The sequence below is a fragment of the Cottoperca gobio genome, chromosome 23 (genome assembly GCF_900634415.1).
Source record: "Cottoperca gobio chromosome 23, fCotGob3.1, whole genome shotgun sequence".
Classification (NCBI taxonomy): Eukaryota; Metazoa; Chordata; class Actinopteri; order Perciformes; family Bovichtidae; genus Cottoperca; species Cottoperca gobio.
In genome coordinates this window covers 9773453-9792073 of record NC_041377.1, presented here as the reverse complement: position 1 = coordinate 9792073, position 18621 = coordinate 9773453, and the positions used below count along the sequence as shown (strand labels likewise).

At 43.2% G+C, this 18621-nt stretch overlaps 2 protein-coding genes, 1 long non-coding RNA gene and 1 other non-coding gene across 7 annotated transcripts; 2 read left to right on the top strand and 2 right to left on the bottom strand.

The window, feature by feature from the left end:
- Window positions 1-962: 962 nt before the first annotated feature.
- ankrd16 (ankyrin repeat domain 16) lies at window positions 963-6393 on the bottom strand. 4 transcript variants are annotated; one of them, XM_029462353.1, is made up of 8 exons: window positions 6361-6393; window positions 5900-6259; window positions 4924-5144; window positions 4337-4379; window positions 4097-4205; window positions 3854-4018; window positions 2612-2690; window positions 963-1380 (listed from the first exon to the last, which is right to left on the bottom strand). In XM_029462353.1, the coding sequence occupies exons 2-8, from the start codon at window positions 6235-6237 to the stop codon at window positions 1217-1219; spliced, it is 1119 nt and encodes a 372-aa protein (XP_029318213.1). In that variant the 5' UTR covers window positions 6238-6259; window positions 6361-6393; the 3' UTR covers window positions 963-1216. The 4 variants fall into 4 exon arrangements, with proteins under 4 accessions (XP_029318213.1, XP_029318214.1, XP_029318215.1 ...); XM_029462354.1 differs by lacking the exon at window positions 6361-6393 and having other exon boundaries at window positions 3854-4015; window positions 5900-6319; XM_029462355.1 differs by lacking the exon at window positions 6361-6393 and having other exon boundaries at window positions 1249-2025; window positions 5900-6319.
- Window positions 3929-4429, top strand: LOC115028525 (uncharacterized). Its single transcript, XR_003834571.1, has 3 exons — window positions 3929-4030; window positions 4112-4225; window positions 4345-4429. It is a non-coding gene; the product is annotated as an uncharacterized LOC115028525 (long non-coding RNA).
- On the bottom strand, window positions 5712-5799 carry trnay-gua (transfer RNA tyrosine (anticodon GUA)). Its single transcript is given in 2 exon segments — window positions 5712-5747; window positions 5763-5799. It is a non-coding gene; the product is annotated as a tRNA-Tyr (tRNA).
- A 5-nt stretch (window positions 6394-6398) lies between the features above and the next one.
- Window positions 6399-16720, top strand: glt8d2 (glycosyltransferase 8 domain containing 2). The gene is made up of 10 exons (XM_029462357.1): window positions 6399-7041; window positions 8722-8765; window positions 9825-9917; window positions 10084-10282; window positions 10362-10479; window positions 10574-10658; window positions 15012-15124; window positions 15265-15431; window positions 15927-16039; window positions 16253-16720. The coding sequence occupies exons 2-10, from the start codon at window positions 8747-8749 to the stop codon at window positions 16429-16431; spliced, it is 1086 nt and encodes a 361-aa protein (XP_029318217.1). The 5' UTR covers window positions 6399-7041; window positions 8722-8746; the 3' UTR covers window positions 16432-16720.
- Window positions 16721-18621: the final 1901 nt, after the last annotated feature.

Below are 18621 nucleotides of genomic sequence, written 5' to 3'. Positions count from 1 at the left end.
AGATTAGATAAAGTCCTGAGAATGTATCAGCTGCACCTTTGATTTCATGTTAATGAAGTTAAAACTATTTGATACAGTCTCTGAGTGAAAGTCTATTGCATGATGACATAATGGATGTCTACATGATATCATGTAACCTCACACACCTTAACTACAACTCCCACAACTCTGCATTCCACACGTGCAACCTCAGCTGATGTTTTCCAGTCAGCTGCAGCTTAAACATGGAGGTGACAGCCGCTCGTTCCTTCATGATATCGGTGAGCATTGATATGTTCTCAACATCTTTTACATTCAGGAAGTTTTCCTTAAACTTGTTGAACAGTTGCTCTTGAACGTGCCCTCACATGGTCCAGACGGGGCGTGGTTAACAGGTCTCAAGCGTTGCAAATCAATAACTGACTGCTCGCTCTAGGTGTTCAGTGTGTGCCGGTCAAACCGAGCCGATGGTGAGAAGTTAACTTTCACCGAGTCAGCGACCCCCTAGAGACAGACAGTCATCTTTGGGCTGCAATTCTTGTATGAAAGGTGCTATACAAATAAAGCTTATTATTATTATTATCTTCTCGTGCACAAGAACGGTGCATTTGACATGCATGAGACTGTTCTACTTCAGCACTGTTACAGATGGTTTTGATGAATGTCCTGGGTGTTACAATATTCAAACATGGCACGAAATTGTAGGTCAGGGGATGAACATTTAAAGGTAAAACTTTAAAAGTCTAACCTACAATGTTAAGTGTGTACAAAAGGCATTCAGAGCATGAACAGAGAGCCAGATGAACGAGTCACACAGATGTATCTGGACCTTTAGATCCGCCAGCCAAAGATGGATTCAAGTGTTTTAGCATTCACTGACTATTCAGGAGCAGTTTTTACATATTTCTTGAAAGCCAAGAGTGACACAGTTTTGGTAGAGTTGAAACCCACTGACCACAAACTGACATAACCAACACAGGAAATGTACTGAATACTAATACCTTTATATTCTAACATCAGGAGCTTAAAACTACATTAACTACATTTATTTTATACACATTTACATAGATACACTAGTTTTTACAAATAGTTACTTAAGAATACAAGTAAAGAGTTATTGTAACCTTCACAACCTAAACTGATTTACTTTAAATCACATTCAATGTTTCAGGTTATTTTCTTTACTTAAATTAATATTACAGAAATCATTTCAGACTCTGTATGATGATGGTATTGTTTATGATGGCTCTGCTGATCCACATTCGAACACTTGCACTACGGCTGGTTTCCTGGCGTGCTGCCGGGCTGCTGTGCCTGATGAGTCGTCTGAGTCTTTGAGTCCGAGCTGCAGGAGTGTCCTGACGGCGTCTGCATGCTGCCCGATGCAGGCCATATGGAGAGCTGGGAAGAGATGAGAACATAGAAGGGAGGAAAGTAGAGCTGCAGCGACTTATAGACTTATTGATTGGTCGATCAGCAGAAAGATTATCGCCAGTTATTTGATAATTGATTAACCGTTAGTCATTTTTCATGCAAAAATGGTAGAAAATGCTTTTTTCAGCCTTTCAAATATAGAGATCTTCTTTTCTCTGTTTTATATCATTAAACTGAAGATCTTTGGACTGAAGATACAAGACATTTATTTTTCTGATATTTTATAGACCAAACTATTATTCAAGAAAATTTGATTTAGATGGGATTAGATTTTGGGACAACACAGCACTTGGGTGCGTTCTACATCTTACATCTACAGTAAATGTGATATTTAACGATGAATATGAAAAGTTTTCTGAACGTTTCAAAGATGATTCTCTTTTTCCGCCACCTCTCGGTCCACACGGCGTCACATGAGTAACTGTTTATAGAGGTTTCGTTATTTCCAAGGTGGGAAAACCAGTTTGTGGATGAGTTGGTGTGTGAATGCCCCCCTCTGGTGGCTTTGGGATCCACAGCTGTGTCAGAGTGTCAGAGTCAGGGACGTGGGGGCCCTGAAGGCCTCCCCCGACCATTTTATACAATCCATCCCGTCTATGCATCACCTCCAAGCTGTGAAGAGAATGACGGCTGACATTAGGGCTGCAAAACGCTTCTTTTCTTTATAGATTAATCTGCAGATTATTTTCTAGATTGGTGTAATGTCATAAAATAGTGAGAAACGTCCCCGTTTCTCTCCGTCCAAGTCTTTAAATGTCTCGTTTTGTCACTTTAATAAGGTATAAAACAGAGAAGAAGCAGGAAAGCTCCACATTTGAGAGGCTGAAGCATCTCAGCTGAGACATCAGGAATCCTGCTGTGGTATTTTAAGCATCTTTATTAGATTATGTTTAACATTTAGATTTGACAGTAAGTGTAGAGAGAGACAACAAATGTCCCGCTGCAGTTATACTTTAACCATTAACCAGCGGGGCGCCCCCTGGTGCTTGATAACACAGAATAAAGGAAATTAATAGGATTCTTTTAGGGCAATTATTAAATGATAATTCCCTGATTATCATAAACATGTTCCACATTCAGAGAATAAAGCTGCTTTTAAAGAACAAACTTAACACCTAACACTGATAATATAACAGTGTAAGAAGTCCACAGTGTGTGTGTGTGTGTGTGTGTGCGTGTGTGTGTGTGTGTGTGTTACCAGTTCTTCCCTTTCTGTCCCGTACATGAAGATCTGCCCCCAGCTCCAGCAGTGTATGTATAGTGGACGTGTGGCCCTCCTGAAGAACATGGATGGAAAAGAGGAATGTATGTTAGTAAAATACTTCCATATTATAATCTCACTCCTGATACTTCCGTCTACTCCGTACAAACGACACATTATTCTCATAATGTTACTTCAGCAAACAAAGTCACAAAAGAGGAAGGAGAGTAAATTCTGCCGACACGTGTGTTGACTCAGCAGGGATAATAACGTTAAATGAGGAAAAGATGATCTACTGTAGATTAAATATTTGGAAGTAATGCCTGAGAGCCTTACTGCATTATATTCCACTATATTTCTACATTTTTAATAGACACTTGCTGCCTAAACTTTATGTTTTTCTTTACACAAGTAAAGACATTTCCACTATAAATATAGATGCAGAAAACTTCACCAAAATGACGCTCAAAATGTATAATTTCCATTTTTTCAAATTAGCTGAGCTGCTCCACAATATTTCCACGTTCCCCCAAATGACTGTACAAGTACCCCCTAAGGCACAAGTACCCCCTAATGCACAAGTACCCCCTAAAGCACAAGTACCCCCTAAGGCACAAGTACCCCTAAGGCACAAGTACCCCCTGAGGCACAAGTACCCCCTAAGGCACAAGTACCCCCTAAAGCACAAGTACCCCCTAAGGCACAAGTACCCCCTAAGGCACAAGTACCCCCTAATGCACAAGTACCCCCTAAAGCACAAGTACCCCCTAAGGCACAAGTACCCCCTAATGCACAAGTACCCCCTAAGGCACAAGTACCCCTAAGGCACAAGTACCCCCTAATGCACAAGTACCCCCTAAGGCACAAGTACCCCTAAGGCACAAGTACCCCCTAAAGCACAAGTACCCCCTAATGCACAAGTACCCACTAAAGCACAAGTACCCCCTAAGGCACAAGTACCCCTAAGGCACAAGTACCCCCTAATGCACAAGTACCCCCTAAGGCACAAGTACCCCTAAGGCACAAGTACCCCTAAGGCACAAGTACCCCCTAAAGCACAAGTACCCCCTAATGCACAAGTACCCACTAAAGCACAAGTACCCCCTAAGGCACAAGTACCCCCTAAGGCACAAGTACCCCCTAAGGCACAAGTACCCCCTAAAGCACAAGTACCCCCTAAGGCACAAGTACCCCCTAAGGCACAAGTACCCACCCCCGGTTGGGAGTCACTGATCTCACCTTTGCAGCGTAATGCAGGGCCGTGAGCTGGATGTCAGTCGCCTTCTGATTCACGTCTACGTTTAGATCCCTCACCAGGAACCACAGCGCCTCCTCCTGGCCGGTGACAGCCACCTGGTGCACAGCCTGAGCCCCGACTGCGTCAGCGGCCGTTGGAGACGCCAGCAGCACAAACAAGTACATATAAATATCTCGACTTCTGCAGACACTGAAGCATTACTGAACTGAAATGCTTTGTTCTACCTGGTGCTTCTCTAGAAGCAGCCTGGCCACAGAAATGTGTCCGTTCCTGACGGCGTCCATGAAAGGAGTGACTCCACAGCTGTCCGTGCAGTCTGGGGTGTAGACACATCTGGGGGAGGACCGAAGAACGTGAGGGTCAATGATTCCGATTCTGAATTAATATATTGTGCAGCATTTCTTTGGCTGTACACATTACTAATAAAATGCCCATGTGATTTGTCATACAACACTTCTACAAACCTCTCCAGCAAGATCCTCACAACCTCCTCACAGCCGTGCATCGCTGGATGAACAGAGAGAGCACGAGTTATAATCTGACAATGAACACAGAAGATATTACTATATATTATAAGCACTCAGACCGTTTACCTTTTTATAAACATGTTTTTTTTCAGAATAGTGGAAATAAACCATCCAAAAATACACATTTATGTTTTTATTTTACTAACTTAGTCTATTTGCGTCTGTAGATTTCTCCTAAATTCACCAAAGGTTTGCATTAGATAATAATTAATTTGCATATTTAAACGTAACATTTCACAAAACTTAATATAAAACAATTCTCAATGTAAGTAATGAACTGGGGAAGTTTCATGCTGATATCTATTAGTTAATAATTTAGCTGATTCACCTGCAGTGTCTCCCTTTAAGAATACATTATTTATTAGTTTGTAATTAATCATTAAAATATGCAAAAGCTGTAAGATAACTGTAGTGCAGTTCTGAGATGTAGTGGAGTAGAAGTTCAACATTATACTTAAGTACAGTACTTTAGTAAATGTACTTTGTTAAACCACATCCATGAGCTGGATGTGAGGATGTGTTACCTGCAGTGTGCAGTGGAGTTCTGCGCGTGTTGCTCTCCGTCCTCCAGACGTCCGGCGCGGTGAGAAGCAGGTGCTGTACGACCAGAGGGTCGCCCTCCCTGCAGGCGATGTGGAAGGAGTTCCAGCCGTCCTTGTTTCTCAGGGCTGGGTCGGCGCCACGGCACAGCAGCTCCTGGATCACGCCGAGGTTTCTCCGGGTGCAGGCCATCATCAAGGGAGTCCTGAGAGAGAAGAGGCACAGACTCTACTGGAAGCTACATTACAAGCTTACACACTAATAGTATATGTATGAAATGAAAAATGAATTATTAAACATTACATCAGGGTGGAAAAAATTAGCGGTAGAAGAAGTACTCAAAGTAGCAAAACTAAAGTGTAAAAATATTCTGTTACAAGTAAAGGTCCTGCACTTTGCAATCTTACTCAAGCAAAGATACAAATGTATTAACATCAAAATATACTTAAAGTAAAAGTACTCATTATGCAGAATGGTCCATTTCAGAATCATATATTATATTACTGGATTATAAGTAATGATAAATGTGTTCATCACTTTAATAATACGATATTTGCCTCGTGTAATGAGTAGCTGTATAAAGTAGCATAAAATTATAATATTCAAGTAAAGTACAATATCTCAAAATGAGTAAATGTACTTCGTTACTATCCATCACTGCATATTAAGCTACTACCGATTCGCCAGCTGCTGGTGCTTTTCTTTCTCTTTATCATTGTTTCTTTTGTATGTTTGACAAGAATATAAAATATTCGGTAAATTAAAAAGGAACTCCTTCGAGCCGGATTCGAACCAGCGACCTAAGGATTTCAGCATTATGCCACTACAGTCCTCCGCTCTACCAACTGAGCTATCGAAGGGAGCTGGCTGACATACACAGCAGTTCCTTCTTAAAGCCGAAGAGGGCGCCACATGAATTTAAATATATTTTTGCGTTATTTGCGACTCCTCCTTTCTCACCAGTCAGCTTTCTTCAGACTGTCCACCTTGGCTCCTTCCCGGAGCAGGTAGCTGACACAAGCCTGGTGGCCCATGGAAGCAGCCTCGTGCAGCGGCCTCTTGTAGTCGTTGTTGTACACCTCCACATCCACGCCTACCCGCTTTACTAGATACTCCACAATGTCCAGGTGTCCCTTCCTGGCAGCGTAGTGCAGCAGAGTGTCCCCGGACCGGCCAAAGTGTTTGCTGCTGACAGTCTGAGCCGACGCCGAGCCCCCTAAAGTTATACGTTTCTCCAGAGAGCTTAGCTGCCCCTCCTGAGTGAGCTTCACCAGCACTTTTAAAGTGTGTTCGTCCATGATGGGTGGAGGTTAAAGGCTGCTGCAGGAACATAAAGTCACACAGGTCAAACGATAGAACAGTAGACTTTAGAGAACAGTAAAGCTGGGCTTCTTGAAGACATGCTGGAGAAAAGTGTTTACCAGCTTTTTTTTTGCAGAGTAGCAAAATATTAGATGGCCAACCATGACCTTACCCTGTTACCATAATTTCCATACATAAAGTAATACAATTTATTTATTTTAATCAACATGTATTATTATTATTATTATAAATGATATATCATTGACATGCTCACAGAAAACAAATATGACGACCCAAACTGTTGAAAAAGGAATAAACTTTAGTCGTCCTCTCCAGCAGAGTGATACCCTGGGCATTATGGGAAATGTAGTCTTTATGACGAAGTACAATTTGGCCCAGCTAAAAGACTCCCAATCTGTTTTAACTCACTTATGTCGTCCAGGATATGAATGTATAAGTAATCTACCCAATGTTCGCGTAATAAATACCACTGTAAATATATGGAACAGCCCACTGGTTAAAATATAATCTTCACGGGAGAAATACATTTTTCAGTTTTACTGCTGATTCCGTGAAATTGGGAAAGCGAATCCAGTTTTTTGGCAAAATGACAGCGAAGGATCAGCGATGGTGAACCAGATGAGTCACATCTGGAGGGAAAAAGGAGGAGAAGCAAAAAAAAGCAGTGGGAGAGAAAAGTGGGATTGTTGGTGAGGGTGAGCTCAGTCCTCAGAGGTTTTACAACATGGACCATGAACACCAGGAATAAGACTGACCGTAATTACCACCTTCTTTTTCTGGTAAGAACATTTCTGACATTTTAAATGTGCTACTTGTCTGATAATTCATATTCCAAAGCAACAGGGACAGTCCTCCCTCACTTATCTCTGTATTCTAAAGTGCATGTGTCTATTGTATTTTGTGGCATTTGTTTCGTGTATTTATGTAACCTTGTTGTATGTTTTAGACAAGAGAACTTTGTGTCCTGCAACACTGAAAAAAGATCTTTAGGCCTCTGAAAAATCTGTCCGTTTGACTTTTTTACTTTAATAACATTTGGCAAATATGTGATGCATGACAAATATTTTGCGGTGTGTCAATGCAATTCAATACTTCTGTGGAACACAGGGTTGTACAGACATGCAGGAAGAGATGTGCCTCCTTTAAGCTTTCAAACTTTTCTTTCCTAGAAAATTGCACAAAAACGAATTCGTTACAAATCAATGAAATGTTTCAGACCTTTTCTCCTGTGACTGAATGTTAGTCCTGAAAAAGTTAACTTCCTTATTTAGGTAGGAATTCCTTGCAGTGTGATGACTTCAGGGGTTTGGTTTGGACCCCCACCCCCCATACACCACACACACTCACACACACGTACACACGTACACACACACACACACACACACACACACACACACACACACACACACACACACACACACACACACACACACACACATTTACGTGCTTTTAGGAACTTCTGTAGCTGGATGCTGCATAATACAACATTATGAATAGTCTAATCCCTCAATGGTGCCTTGAAGAAGCTATTTATATATATTATTGCAAGACATAACCTTTTATACTGATATTTATCATTTATTTGACAATATCACATGTAGGCTCAATGCATTTTTTACCAATTGTTCGAATGCAGTATGTTCGGCAGTTCAGTATCAGAAGCTAATCCGGTCCAGATGTTTCTGGGCAGCTCTAAACATGTGACAAACGATCGAGAAACAAATGACTCAAACTGCTCAGAGGCCTGTTCAGATAAAGTCTGCAGGTTTCAGAGGAAGTGCTGTTACAATCAGACTACTGTGAAACTGATGAGCTGCTTCCTGCTGAGGTTCACACTGAAAGTACAGACGATGACGCCAATGAAAGCCAGGTAGTGATTCTGAGAGACAGTCATTATTGTGTAAGCATCTCTATTCTGTAGTTATATAAAAGTTTCAAAGGCTGGAAGGCAAACTGATGCAGCCCGGGCACCGGCAAGGAAGGAAGTGGTGGAAGGTTTTAGACAAAATGCAGCCACATGTGTTGTCAAGTGTGTCCAGGCCTCAGTGAGGTTACTGCAGGTTAACTGACAAACACACAGGTACAAGCAAAATATGTATTTGTGTGTGTGTGTGTGTGTGTGTGCGCGTGTGTGTGTGTGTGTGTGTGTTCAATGCATCAACACTATAAGATATGATCCATAAGTTAATTTACAAGAACACGTACTTCCTGGTTTGAGATAAATATTTTGGCCCAGGAAGAACTTCACTAAAGTAAACCAAACAAATACAAAGAGGGCAGATGTTGTATATTTGTATTACAATATGTAGTCGTAGTGAGTGTTATATATGTATATGTGTGACATCACACTCGTAATGTTATGAGGGCCATATTTCATCTTTGTGTGTGTGTGGGTGTGTGTGTGTGTGTGTGTGTGTGTGTGTGTGTGTGTGTGTGTGTGTGTGTGTGTGTGTTTGCAGATGTCGCTGGGAACAAACATGACATATGGCTTTCCTCAGAAAAAGTAAGTGTAATACAAATGCAATGTGGCAGATTTGTGGCAGATGCTTTATTTAAGGCTGATTTGCAGTATTCTTGCTGTTCTGAGTTTTATCCTCCTGCTTGTTTGCACTTATTGTAATGTTATGATTTAACTTATTATTTACATTTCTGTGAGGCAGAGAGGAAAAGTCTTCAGTTCCTGTTGATGGGCTGTAACACTAATAACATTCAGACTATAGTATCAGCTTTTCTTTGTGCAGAGCCCAGTAAAGGAACCCCACTGGGAAGCATCCAGCCTCCATGCACGTGCACCAACAGTGTGTGTGTGCATGTGTGTGTGTGTGTGTTGGGGGAGGGTGTGACGAGGGAACCAGATGACGGGCTGTAAGGAGTTTACTTTAACGATCCAGTGTGTGAACAGCACTTTCTTTGGACTGAATGTAATAAAGTTTCTTTCAAAACGAAACGTTTTCTTTGGGTTTCATAAAAAAAGTCTGGCTTTCAAGGTGTGTGTAGTTTAAACGGTATAATACACAATGTGTAACAACAAACTGTTAACAAACAGATTTGGGTTTAATGATTTAATCCTACCGTTCATAGAAACTGACACAACTTGAAGGAGCAACACAAATATTTAAACTAAAGAAACGTAAAACTGAAGACTTAATTTGAGATGAAACACAACGTGTATTTCTGCTGAGATGAGAAGAAAACATAAACTAAGTTTACACAGTTGTATGTGGATGCGACTATAATATTTAAATAATTTAACAAAGTATTTTTCTTGCTGTGAGTCTCATGTCTGTTCAGTAAAATTGGTGCTTGAGCACAAAGGGACGTTAGCCTAGCTTAGCACAAAGACTGGGAGCGGAGGGAAACCAAAGTTCTCAAATACACTTGTAAACACATCTTCGTGTTTCCAGCCTGCTTCTGTTTTTAGTACAGATTAAAGGAATAAAATACAATTTATTAAAATAAATAAAATAATCTAATCGCCTGCTGGCTCCAGTTTGGTACCTAAAATAATCCACCTTCTGAGCAGGGGAGCAGAAAGTCAATCTGTTCCTCTCCTGTGTTCCAGTTAACCAGATCCTGCTGGTGCTGCTGTTGCTGCTGCTGTGTGTGCTGCTGCACAGCTCCCTGCTCAGAGCCTCCACCCGGCCCACACTCTCAGGTGACTCCACACAAATCAAATCTTTATAGAGCAAATTAAATAGTGTTCAAACATTAGCTGTGTGTGTGTGTAAAGCCTGATATCTCTTACTCCTCTGTGCCACAGAGCGACACTCACTTTAGTACTAAATGTGTTTCCTCACATGACAACAATCATTCTCTCTCAGATCACTGGAACGGCGTCGTCAGCGCAGCTCGAGTTCCCGTCGTGAGTCCAGAGGTGGATAATGTCGTCCCTGTCATCATATGTGCCTCGGAGGAGCGTATCGGTGCAGCCATGGCGACCATCAACAGCATCTACAGCAACACAGACGCCAGCGTCTTCTTCTACGTTGTCACTCTTCGTGACGCCGTGAAGCTGACGAGGTTTATCTTCTTTTTGCACTTTCACTTTGAATGTATTGAATCTGTAATCGTTTCTGTAACTAATGTTTCTTTGCACCAGACAGTACATCGTGAAGACCAAACTGAAAGGCATCAAGTATAAGATATTGGAGTTTAACCCAATGGTCCTGAAGGGAAAAGTGAAGCCGGATTCTTCTCGACCTGATCTGTTACATCCGGTGAGTCCACGGATACTTAACTTATACATGTTCCGTGCATGTTACACAAAGCTGCTGTTACAAAGACGTGTCATAACTTTGTTTTGTTTTGCAGCTCAACTTTGTGCGCTTTTACTTACCTCTGCTCGACATCAACCACAAGAGGGTGATCTACTTAGACGATGATGTCATTGTCCAGGGTGTGTGTGAAAATATTTATCTTTCAGATAAGTGTGTATATATATACATATATAGTATATATATATATATATATATATATATATATATATATATATATATATATATATATATATTACCTGTAATATCCATCCATCCATCCATTGTCTACCGCTTATCCGGGGTCGGGTCGCGGGGGCAGCAGCTCCAGTAAGGAACCACAAACTTCCCTTCTCCGGGCCACATCCGCCAGCTCCGACTGGGGGATCCTGAGGCGTTCCCAGGCCAGTGAGGAGATATAATCTCTCCACTGAGTCCTGGGTCTTCCCCGGGGTCTCTTCCCAGCTGGACGTGCCTGGAACACCTCCCTAGGGAGGCGCCCAGGTGGCATCCTTACTAGATGCCCGAACCACCTCAACTGGCTCCTTTCAACGCAAAGGAGCAGTGGCTCTACTCCGAGTCTCTCACGGATGGCTGAGCTTCTCAACCTATCTCTAAGGGAGACGCCAGCCACCCGTCTGAGAAAACCCATTTTGGCCGCTTGTACCCGTGATTTCGTTCTTTCGGTCCCAGTGGGACCTTCATGACCCAGCCTTCATGACCATAGGTGAGGGTAGGAACAAAGATCGCCCAGAAGATCGAGAGCTTTGCCTTCTGGCTCTTTTCATCACAACGGTGCGGTAAAGCGAATGTAATACCGCCCCCGCTGCTCCGATTCTCTGGCCAATCTCTCGCTCCATCGTGCCCTCGCTCGCAAACAAGACCCCAAGGTACTTGAACTCCTTCACTTGGGGTAAGGGCTCATTCCCTACCCGGAGTAGGCAATCCACCGGTTTCCTGCTGAGAGCCATGGCCTCAGATTTTGAGGTGCTGATCCTCATCCCAACCGCTTCACACTCGGCTGCGAACCGATCCAGTGACTGCTGAAGGTCACAGACCGATGACGCCATCAGGACCACATCATCTGCAAAGAGCAGCGATGAGATCCTCAGGCCACCGAACTGCAACCCCTCTCCTCCCCGAACTACGCCTCGATATCCTGTCCATGAAAATTACAAACAGGATTGGTGATAAAGCGCAGCCCTGGCGGAGGCCAACATTCACTGGGAACGAGTCCGACTTACTGCCGAGTATCCGGACACAACTCTCGCTTTGGGCGTACAGGGATTGGATTGCCCTCAGAAGTGACCCCCTCACCCCATACTCCCGAAGCACCTCCCACAGTATCACCCGGGGGACCCGGTCATACGCCTTCTCCAGATCCACAAAACACATGTAGACCGGTTGGGCGTACTCCCAGGCCCCCTCCAGGATCCTTGCGAGAGTGAAGAGTTGGTCCGTTGTTCCACGTCCAGGACGGAATCCGCATTGTTCCTCTTCAATCAGAGAATCAACTATCGGCCAAACCCTCCTTTCCAGCACCTTGGAGTAGACTTTACCAGGGAGGCTGAGAAGTATGATACCCCTGTAGTTGGCACACACTCTCTGGTCCCCCTTTTTGAATAGGGGAATCACCACCTGGTCTGCCACCCCCTAGGCACTGTCCCAGACTTCCACACAATGTTGATGAGGCGTGTCAACCAAGACAGCCCCTCAACACCCAAAGCATTCAGCATTTCTGGACATATCTCATCAGCTCCTGCGGCTTTGCCACTGTGAAGTTGTTTGACTACCTCAGTGACTTCCAACAGGGAAATTGACGATGACCCCCATCAGCTTCCAGCTCTGCCTCTACCATAGAGGGCGTGTTAGTCGGATTCAGGAGTTCCTCAAAGTGCTCCTTCCACCGCCCGATAACCTTCTCAGTCGAAGTCAGCAGGGTCCCAACCTTGCTGTGCACAGCTTGGATGGTTCCCCGCTTCCCCCTCCTGAGGTTCCGGACGGTTTTCCAGAAGCACCTTGGTGCCGACCAAAAATCATTCTTCATAGCTTCTCCGAACTTCTCCCACACCTGCTGCTCGAGTTCGTCGGTACCCTGCAACTGTTTCCAGAGTCCTCCCGGATAACATAACCCGGAAGGACTCCTTCTTCAGTCTAACGGCTTCCCTGATCACCGGGGTCCACCACGGTGTTCAAGGGTTACCGCCCCTTGAGGCACCTAAGACCTTGAGACCACAGCTCCTCACCGCAGCTTCAGCAATAGAGGTTTTGAACATCGCCCACTCAGGTTCAATGCCCCAAACCTCCACAAGGATGTCTGAAAAGCTCCACTGGAGGTGTGAGTTGAAGATCTCCCGGACAGGGTCTTCCTCCAGATGCTCCCAGTTCACCCGCACTACCCGTTTGGGCTTACCAGGTCTGTCCAGAGTCTTCCCCCACCCCTTGATCCAACTCACCACCAGATGGTGATCAGTTGACAGCTCCGCCCCTCTCTTCACCCGAGTGTCCAAAACATGCGGCCTCAGATCAGATGATACGATCACAAAATTACATTACATTGTGTTTGATACTAACTGAAATGGGAAGCTTCTTCTTTCCAAACGGCACTAATTGTGCCTTTTGTTGTATAAGTTAAAAAAATTAAAATACATATGACTTACCAAAAACATTTCCCCTGGTTGTATATATATATACATATACAATGTATATATATATGTATAAATGTATATATATATATATATATATATATATATACATATACAATGTATATATACAGGACTGTCTCAGAAAATTAGAATATTGTGATAAAGTTCTTTATTTTCTGTAATGCAATTAAAAAAACAAAAATGTCATGCATTCTGGATTCATTACAAATCAACTGAAATATTGCAAGCCTTTTATTATTTTAATATTGCTGATTATGGCTTACAGCTTAAGAAAACTCAAAAATCCTATCTCAAAAAATTAGAATAGTTCCTCAGACCAAGTAAAAAAAAAGATTTATAACAGCAAAACAAAATCAAACATTTGAAAATGTCCATTAATGCACTCAGTACTTGGTTGGGAATCCTTTTGCACGGATTACTGCATCAATGCGGCGTGGCATGGAGGCAATCAGCCTGTGGCATTGCTGAGGTGTTATGGATGCCCAGGATGCTTCAATAGCGGCCTTTAGCTCATTAGCATTGTTGGGTCTGGTGTCTTTCAGCTTCTTCTTCACAATACCCCACATATTCTCTATGGGGTTCAGGTCAGGGGCATTGGCAGGCCAATCGAGGACAGTAATGCCAGTACACCAGTTACTGGTGGTTTTGGCACTGTGGGCAGGTGCCAGATCATGCTGGAAAATGAATTCCTCATCTCCATAGAGCTTTTCAGCAGACGGAAGCATGTAGTGCTCTAAAATCTCTTGGTACACAGCTGCATTTACTCTGGGCTTGATGAAACACAGTGGACCAACACCAGCAGCTGACATGGCTCCCCAAACCATCGCTGACTGTGGGAACTTCACACTGGATTTCAAGCAACTTGGATTTTGCTCCTCTCCAGCCTTTCTCCAGACTCTGGCGCCTTGACTTCCAAATGAAATACAAAACTTGCTTTCGTCTGAAAAGAGGACTTTGGACCACTCTGCAACTGTCCAGTGCTTCTTTTCCATAGCCCAAGTCAGACGCTTCTTCCGTTGTCTTGAGTTCAGAAGTGGCTTGACCATGGGAATACGGCTATTGTAGCCCATTTCCCGGACACGTCTGTGAACAGTGGCTTTTGATACCTGGACTCCAGCTTCAGTCCACTGTCTTTGAAGCTCCCCCAAATTCTGGAAGCGACTCTTCTTCACAATGCTGTTAAGGCTGCGGTCATCTCTCTTGGTTGTGCAGCGTTTCCTACCACATTTCCCCCTTCCAACAGACGTTTTGTGGATGTGCTTTGAAACTGCACTCTGTGAACAGCTTGCTCTTTGAGAAATTCCTTTTTGTGTCTTACCCTCCTGATGGAGGGTGTCAATGATGGTCCTCTGGACAGCAGTCAGATCAGCAGTCTTCCCCATACTTGTGATTTAGTTTACTGAACCAAGCTGAGTGTTTTTCAAGGCTCAGGAAACCCTTGCAGGTGTTTCGAGTTAATTAGACGATTCAAGTGATTCGTTGAACACCCTACTAGTATACTTTTTCATGATATTCTAATATTTAGAGATAGGATATTTGAGTTTTCTTAAGCTGTATGCCATAATCAGCAATATTAAAATAATAAAAGGCTTGCAATATTTCAGTTGATTTGTAATGAATCCAGAATGTATGACATTTTTGTTTTTTTAATTGCATTACAGAAAATAAAGAACTTTATCACAATATTCTAATTTTCTGAGACAGTCCTGTATATATATATATATATATATATATATATATGTATATATGTGTGTATATATATATATATATATATATATATATAAGTGCTGTGCTGTGTGTTTATATTACAACACTTCTCGTGCTCTTCAGGTGACATCAAGGATCTGTTTGGTGTCCAGCTGAAGCCGGGTCACGCTGCTGCGTTCTCCACTGACTGCGACCTGCCATCCACACACGAGATGGTGCGCAGCATCGGCATGCAGGTGGTGCTTTACGTCTTCTATCACTTTGTGTGTTAACATCAATGTGAAAATGCAACAATGGCTGCTGGAAGAAACAGTGAAGGCAAACCTTTCCCTCGTGTCTCAGCTGCAGGCTCGTCACTATGTTATTTTCCCCGTAGACAAATTACATGGGCTTCCTGGACTACAGGAAGAAGGAAGTGAGAGACCTGGGCATCAACCCCAGAGAGTGCTCCTTCAACCCTGGAGTGTTTGTGGCCGATATCAGCGAGTGGAAGAAGCAGAAGATCACCAAACAGCTGGAGAAGTGGATGGAGGAGAACTTCAGGTACGCACAGCGAGCAGACGTTTCTGTAAACCCTCACGTTGCATCTCATGTCCGGCTCAAAGGTGAAGCTCCGGAGAATTTAAAACACTGATCGACTTGAACAACAACAACAAACTGAAGACGATGAAGGTTCTTTGTTCATAAGAATTTTCTCCGCCGCCTTCGGTTTAATTCTTCCATCTGTGGTTGTGAGAGATGCTGTAAAACTACATTAATATAAAACAATCTGCTCAGATTGTAGACCATAACAACATATTAACATACTCTCTGTCGTCAAGACTGTTTGAGAAGTTTCTATCAATATTTTAGACTTTTATTTCCAGGAAAACTTCTTCCAACCAAGTTATATGTTTATATCTTTCATTAATTTATTGGAATATTATTATGTTATTCCGTCTCTCTTCTTGTTGTGTCGGCTGTTTTCTTTCTTTCTCTATTTCACACATGCAGGCTGTAACATCAATATACATTCTAAAGTTTATATTTCTCCCCCAGGCAGAACATATACAGCAGTGCCATGGCAGGAGGCGTCGCTACTCCCCCCATGCTCATAGTGTTTCATGACAAATACACGACACTGGACCCCCTGTGGCACGTCAGACACCTGGGTGAGTTCAGGTTCTCATACGGAAGAATGTTCTTTACTTCTAAATGTTGTGGTGATTTAGAGTATGGAAAACATGTTGTGTGTTTCTCATTATAAAGCAGGTCTAAGTGCTGTATAAATATACAATGTGTGAAGTGGACTCTTCTGCAACATACAGACATAAAGAAACCTGAAATATTGTCATGTACATTTCAAAAAGCTCTCCTGTGTCCAGGCTGGAGTCCAGACGCCCGCTACTCAGAGAGCTTCCTGCAGGAGGCGCACCTGCTGCACTGGAACGGTCCCTTTAAACCGTGGAGTTACCCTGCTGTTCACTTGGATCTGTGGGAGAAGTGGTTTATCCCAGACCCCTCCAGAAGGTTCTCCTTGGTACGACCTGAGAGTGACAGCTGAGGTCTGTGGAACATACCATGTCTGAACAGCAGGTGGACGTGAGCATGAAGGTGTGGCAGGTGAATGTCATGCTGAGGAGTTATGAGATAGTGTTTGCAGAGTGGAAACTCTTTGCTCATGTGACAAATGTGTTGTCTGCAGCTCGAGGAGACACCTGTAAAGACTTTAGAGTGTTACCTGTAGCATTTAGTTTAAGGTGAAATTAAGAAACTGTGACAAGTGTTTGTATTAATTGTGTTGAGTGGAAGAAAACGTGTTTCTACGCTGACCTGAAATAAAATATCAGAACTCTAAATTATCTTTATTGGTACTTTTATGCTTCAAATGTGACATTGAAATCGTACATATAATGCTGATATTTACTATAAGACTTTAACTTTGCACTGGTGTAACATTTATAAATCCATCCTTACATGTCACGTGATGAAGATAAAATTGTAATCACTAAATCTCAGCCAGTTGCTTTGAGCTGCACAGTTCCAACATGGCCGCCAGAGGGCGAGCCAGTCCTAAAGTCCTCTGAAGGATCTGATGAGCTGAGGTACTTCACAGTTTGAACTAACACTGTAGTCTGTATGTCTGTGCTCCGTCTGCCTGTCTGTAGTCTGTCTGTCTCTGTGTGTCTGTCTGTCTGTGTGTTTCTCTGTCTGTCTGTCTGTGTGTGTCTGTCTGTGTGTTTCTCTGTCTGTCTGTCTGTCTGTGTGTGTCTGTCTGTCTGTGTGTTTCTCTGTCTGTCTGTCTGTGTGTGTCTGTCTGTCTGTGTGTTTCTGTGTCTGTCTGTCTGTGTGTTTCTCTGTCTGTCTGTGTGTTTCTCTGTCTGTCTGTCTGTGTGTGTCTGTCTGTCTGTGTGTTTCTCTGTCTGTCTGTCTGTGTGTGTCTGTCTGTCTGTGTGTTTCTGTGTCTGTCTGTCTGTGTGTTTCTCTGTCTGTCTGTGTGTTTCTCTGTCTGTCTGTCTGTCTGTCTGTCTTGTGTGTCTCGTCTGTCTGTGTGTTTCTCTGTCTGTCTGTGTCTGTCAGTCTGTCTGTCTGTGTCTGTGCTCCGTCTGTCTGTCTGTGTGTCTCTCCATCTGTCTGTGCTCCGTCTGTCTGTCTGTCTGTCTGTCTGTCTGTCTGTGTGTCTCTCCGTCTGTCTGTAACTGTGCTCCGTCTGTCTTTCTGGTCTGTCTGTCTGTCTGTGTGTCTCTCCGTCTGTCTGTAACTGTGCTCCGTCTGTCTTTCTGTCTGCCTGTCTGTCTGCCTGTCTGCCTGTCTGTCTGTCTGTGTGTCTCTCCGTCTGTCTGTAACTGTGCTCCGTCTGTCTTTCTGTCTGCCTGTCTGTCTGCCTGTCTGCCTGTCTGTCTGTCTGTGTTCACTCAGGGACCAGCTGATCATTGGACTTGTTGGTGATGTTACTGTAGTTTTGAATGAAATCATAGTTTTTCAGAGTCTCATTCATCATCAGGAGATGTTTGAGGAATATTCTGTCGCTGACTTGTATCTAGTTGTGTGACGGAGCACTTATTGCCAGTATATAGAGATATTCTTTGGTTGAGCACAGCTAGTTTTAATTTTAATAAGTAAAAATATCTTTGTCTGCCTCCTTCTTTCTGCATGACGTCACAGATTATGATCTGAAACGTTGGATTTATTTCAGTTTCTTTGCTTTCTCGCCTGAGAAAACACCAAAATGTGATTCCTTATCAAATATGTTAAATCTTCTGTATGTAAAGCTGTGACTGACTTGTGTACAGAGCTACACGACTACAGAGCTATACTAGTATTCCTAGTCAGATGTAAGATGCTTATTAGTGGTGGGAGTGGATGTCTGCTAATGTTTCCATCTACTGTAGCAATCGGTTAGGGTTAAGGTCACAGGTACTCCGCTCTGTGTGTGTGTGTGTGTGTGTGTGTGTGAGTGTGTGTGTGCGGGGGGGGGGTAAATGATCACTCCCCTTCATCCGTCTCTGATGAAGGTGTTTTCTGACGTCAGGGGTTGCATCAGAGGTGGTGATGTGTGATGTTTTTGTCATCAGGACGTCAGAGTTCAAGTTCAGGTTGCTGTGGAGTTCTCTGGATGTTTACGCTCCACTCTGGCAGACGAGTTGTAAAGGTTATGTAGCATCACAAAGGACATGAACGCGGCACGAAGGTAAACATCTGCTGATAGGACAGATCAACACCGTCGACTCCAGGTTCACTTTTCAGGCAAAGA

Excerpts from the sequence above, each read along its gene's own strand:
- ankrd16 (XM_029462353.1), bottom strand. The coding sequence starts at position 6,237 with ATGGACGAACACACTTTAAAAGTGCTGGTGAAGCTCACTCAGGAGGGG. Across the intron at positions 5,145-5,899 it reads AGTCTGAAGAAAGCTGACTG|GACTCCCTTGATGATGGCCT; the intron begins GTGAGAAAGGAG and ends CTTCTCTCTCAG. Across the intron at positions 4,019-4,096 it reads TGCTTCTAGAGAAGCACCAG|CTGGCGTCTCCAACGGCCGC; the intron begins GTAGAACAAAGC and ends TTGTTTGTGCTG.
- glt8d2 (XM_029462357.1), top strand. Across the intron at positions 10,659-15,011 it reads CGATGATGTCATTGTCCAGG|GTGACATCAAGGATCTGTTT; the intron begins GTGTGTGTGAAA and ends CGTGCTCTTCAG. Across the intron at positions 15,432-15,926 it reads TGGATGGAGGAGAACTTCAG|GCAGAACATATACAGCAGTG; the intron begins GTACGCACAGCG and ends TTTCTCCCCCAG.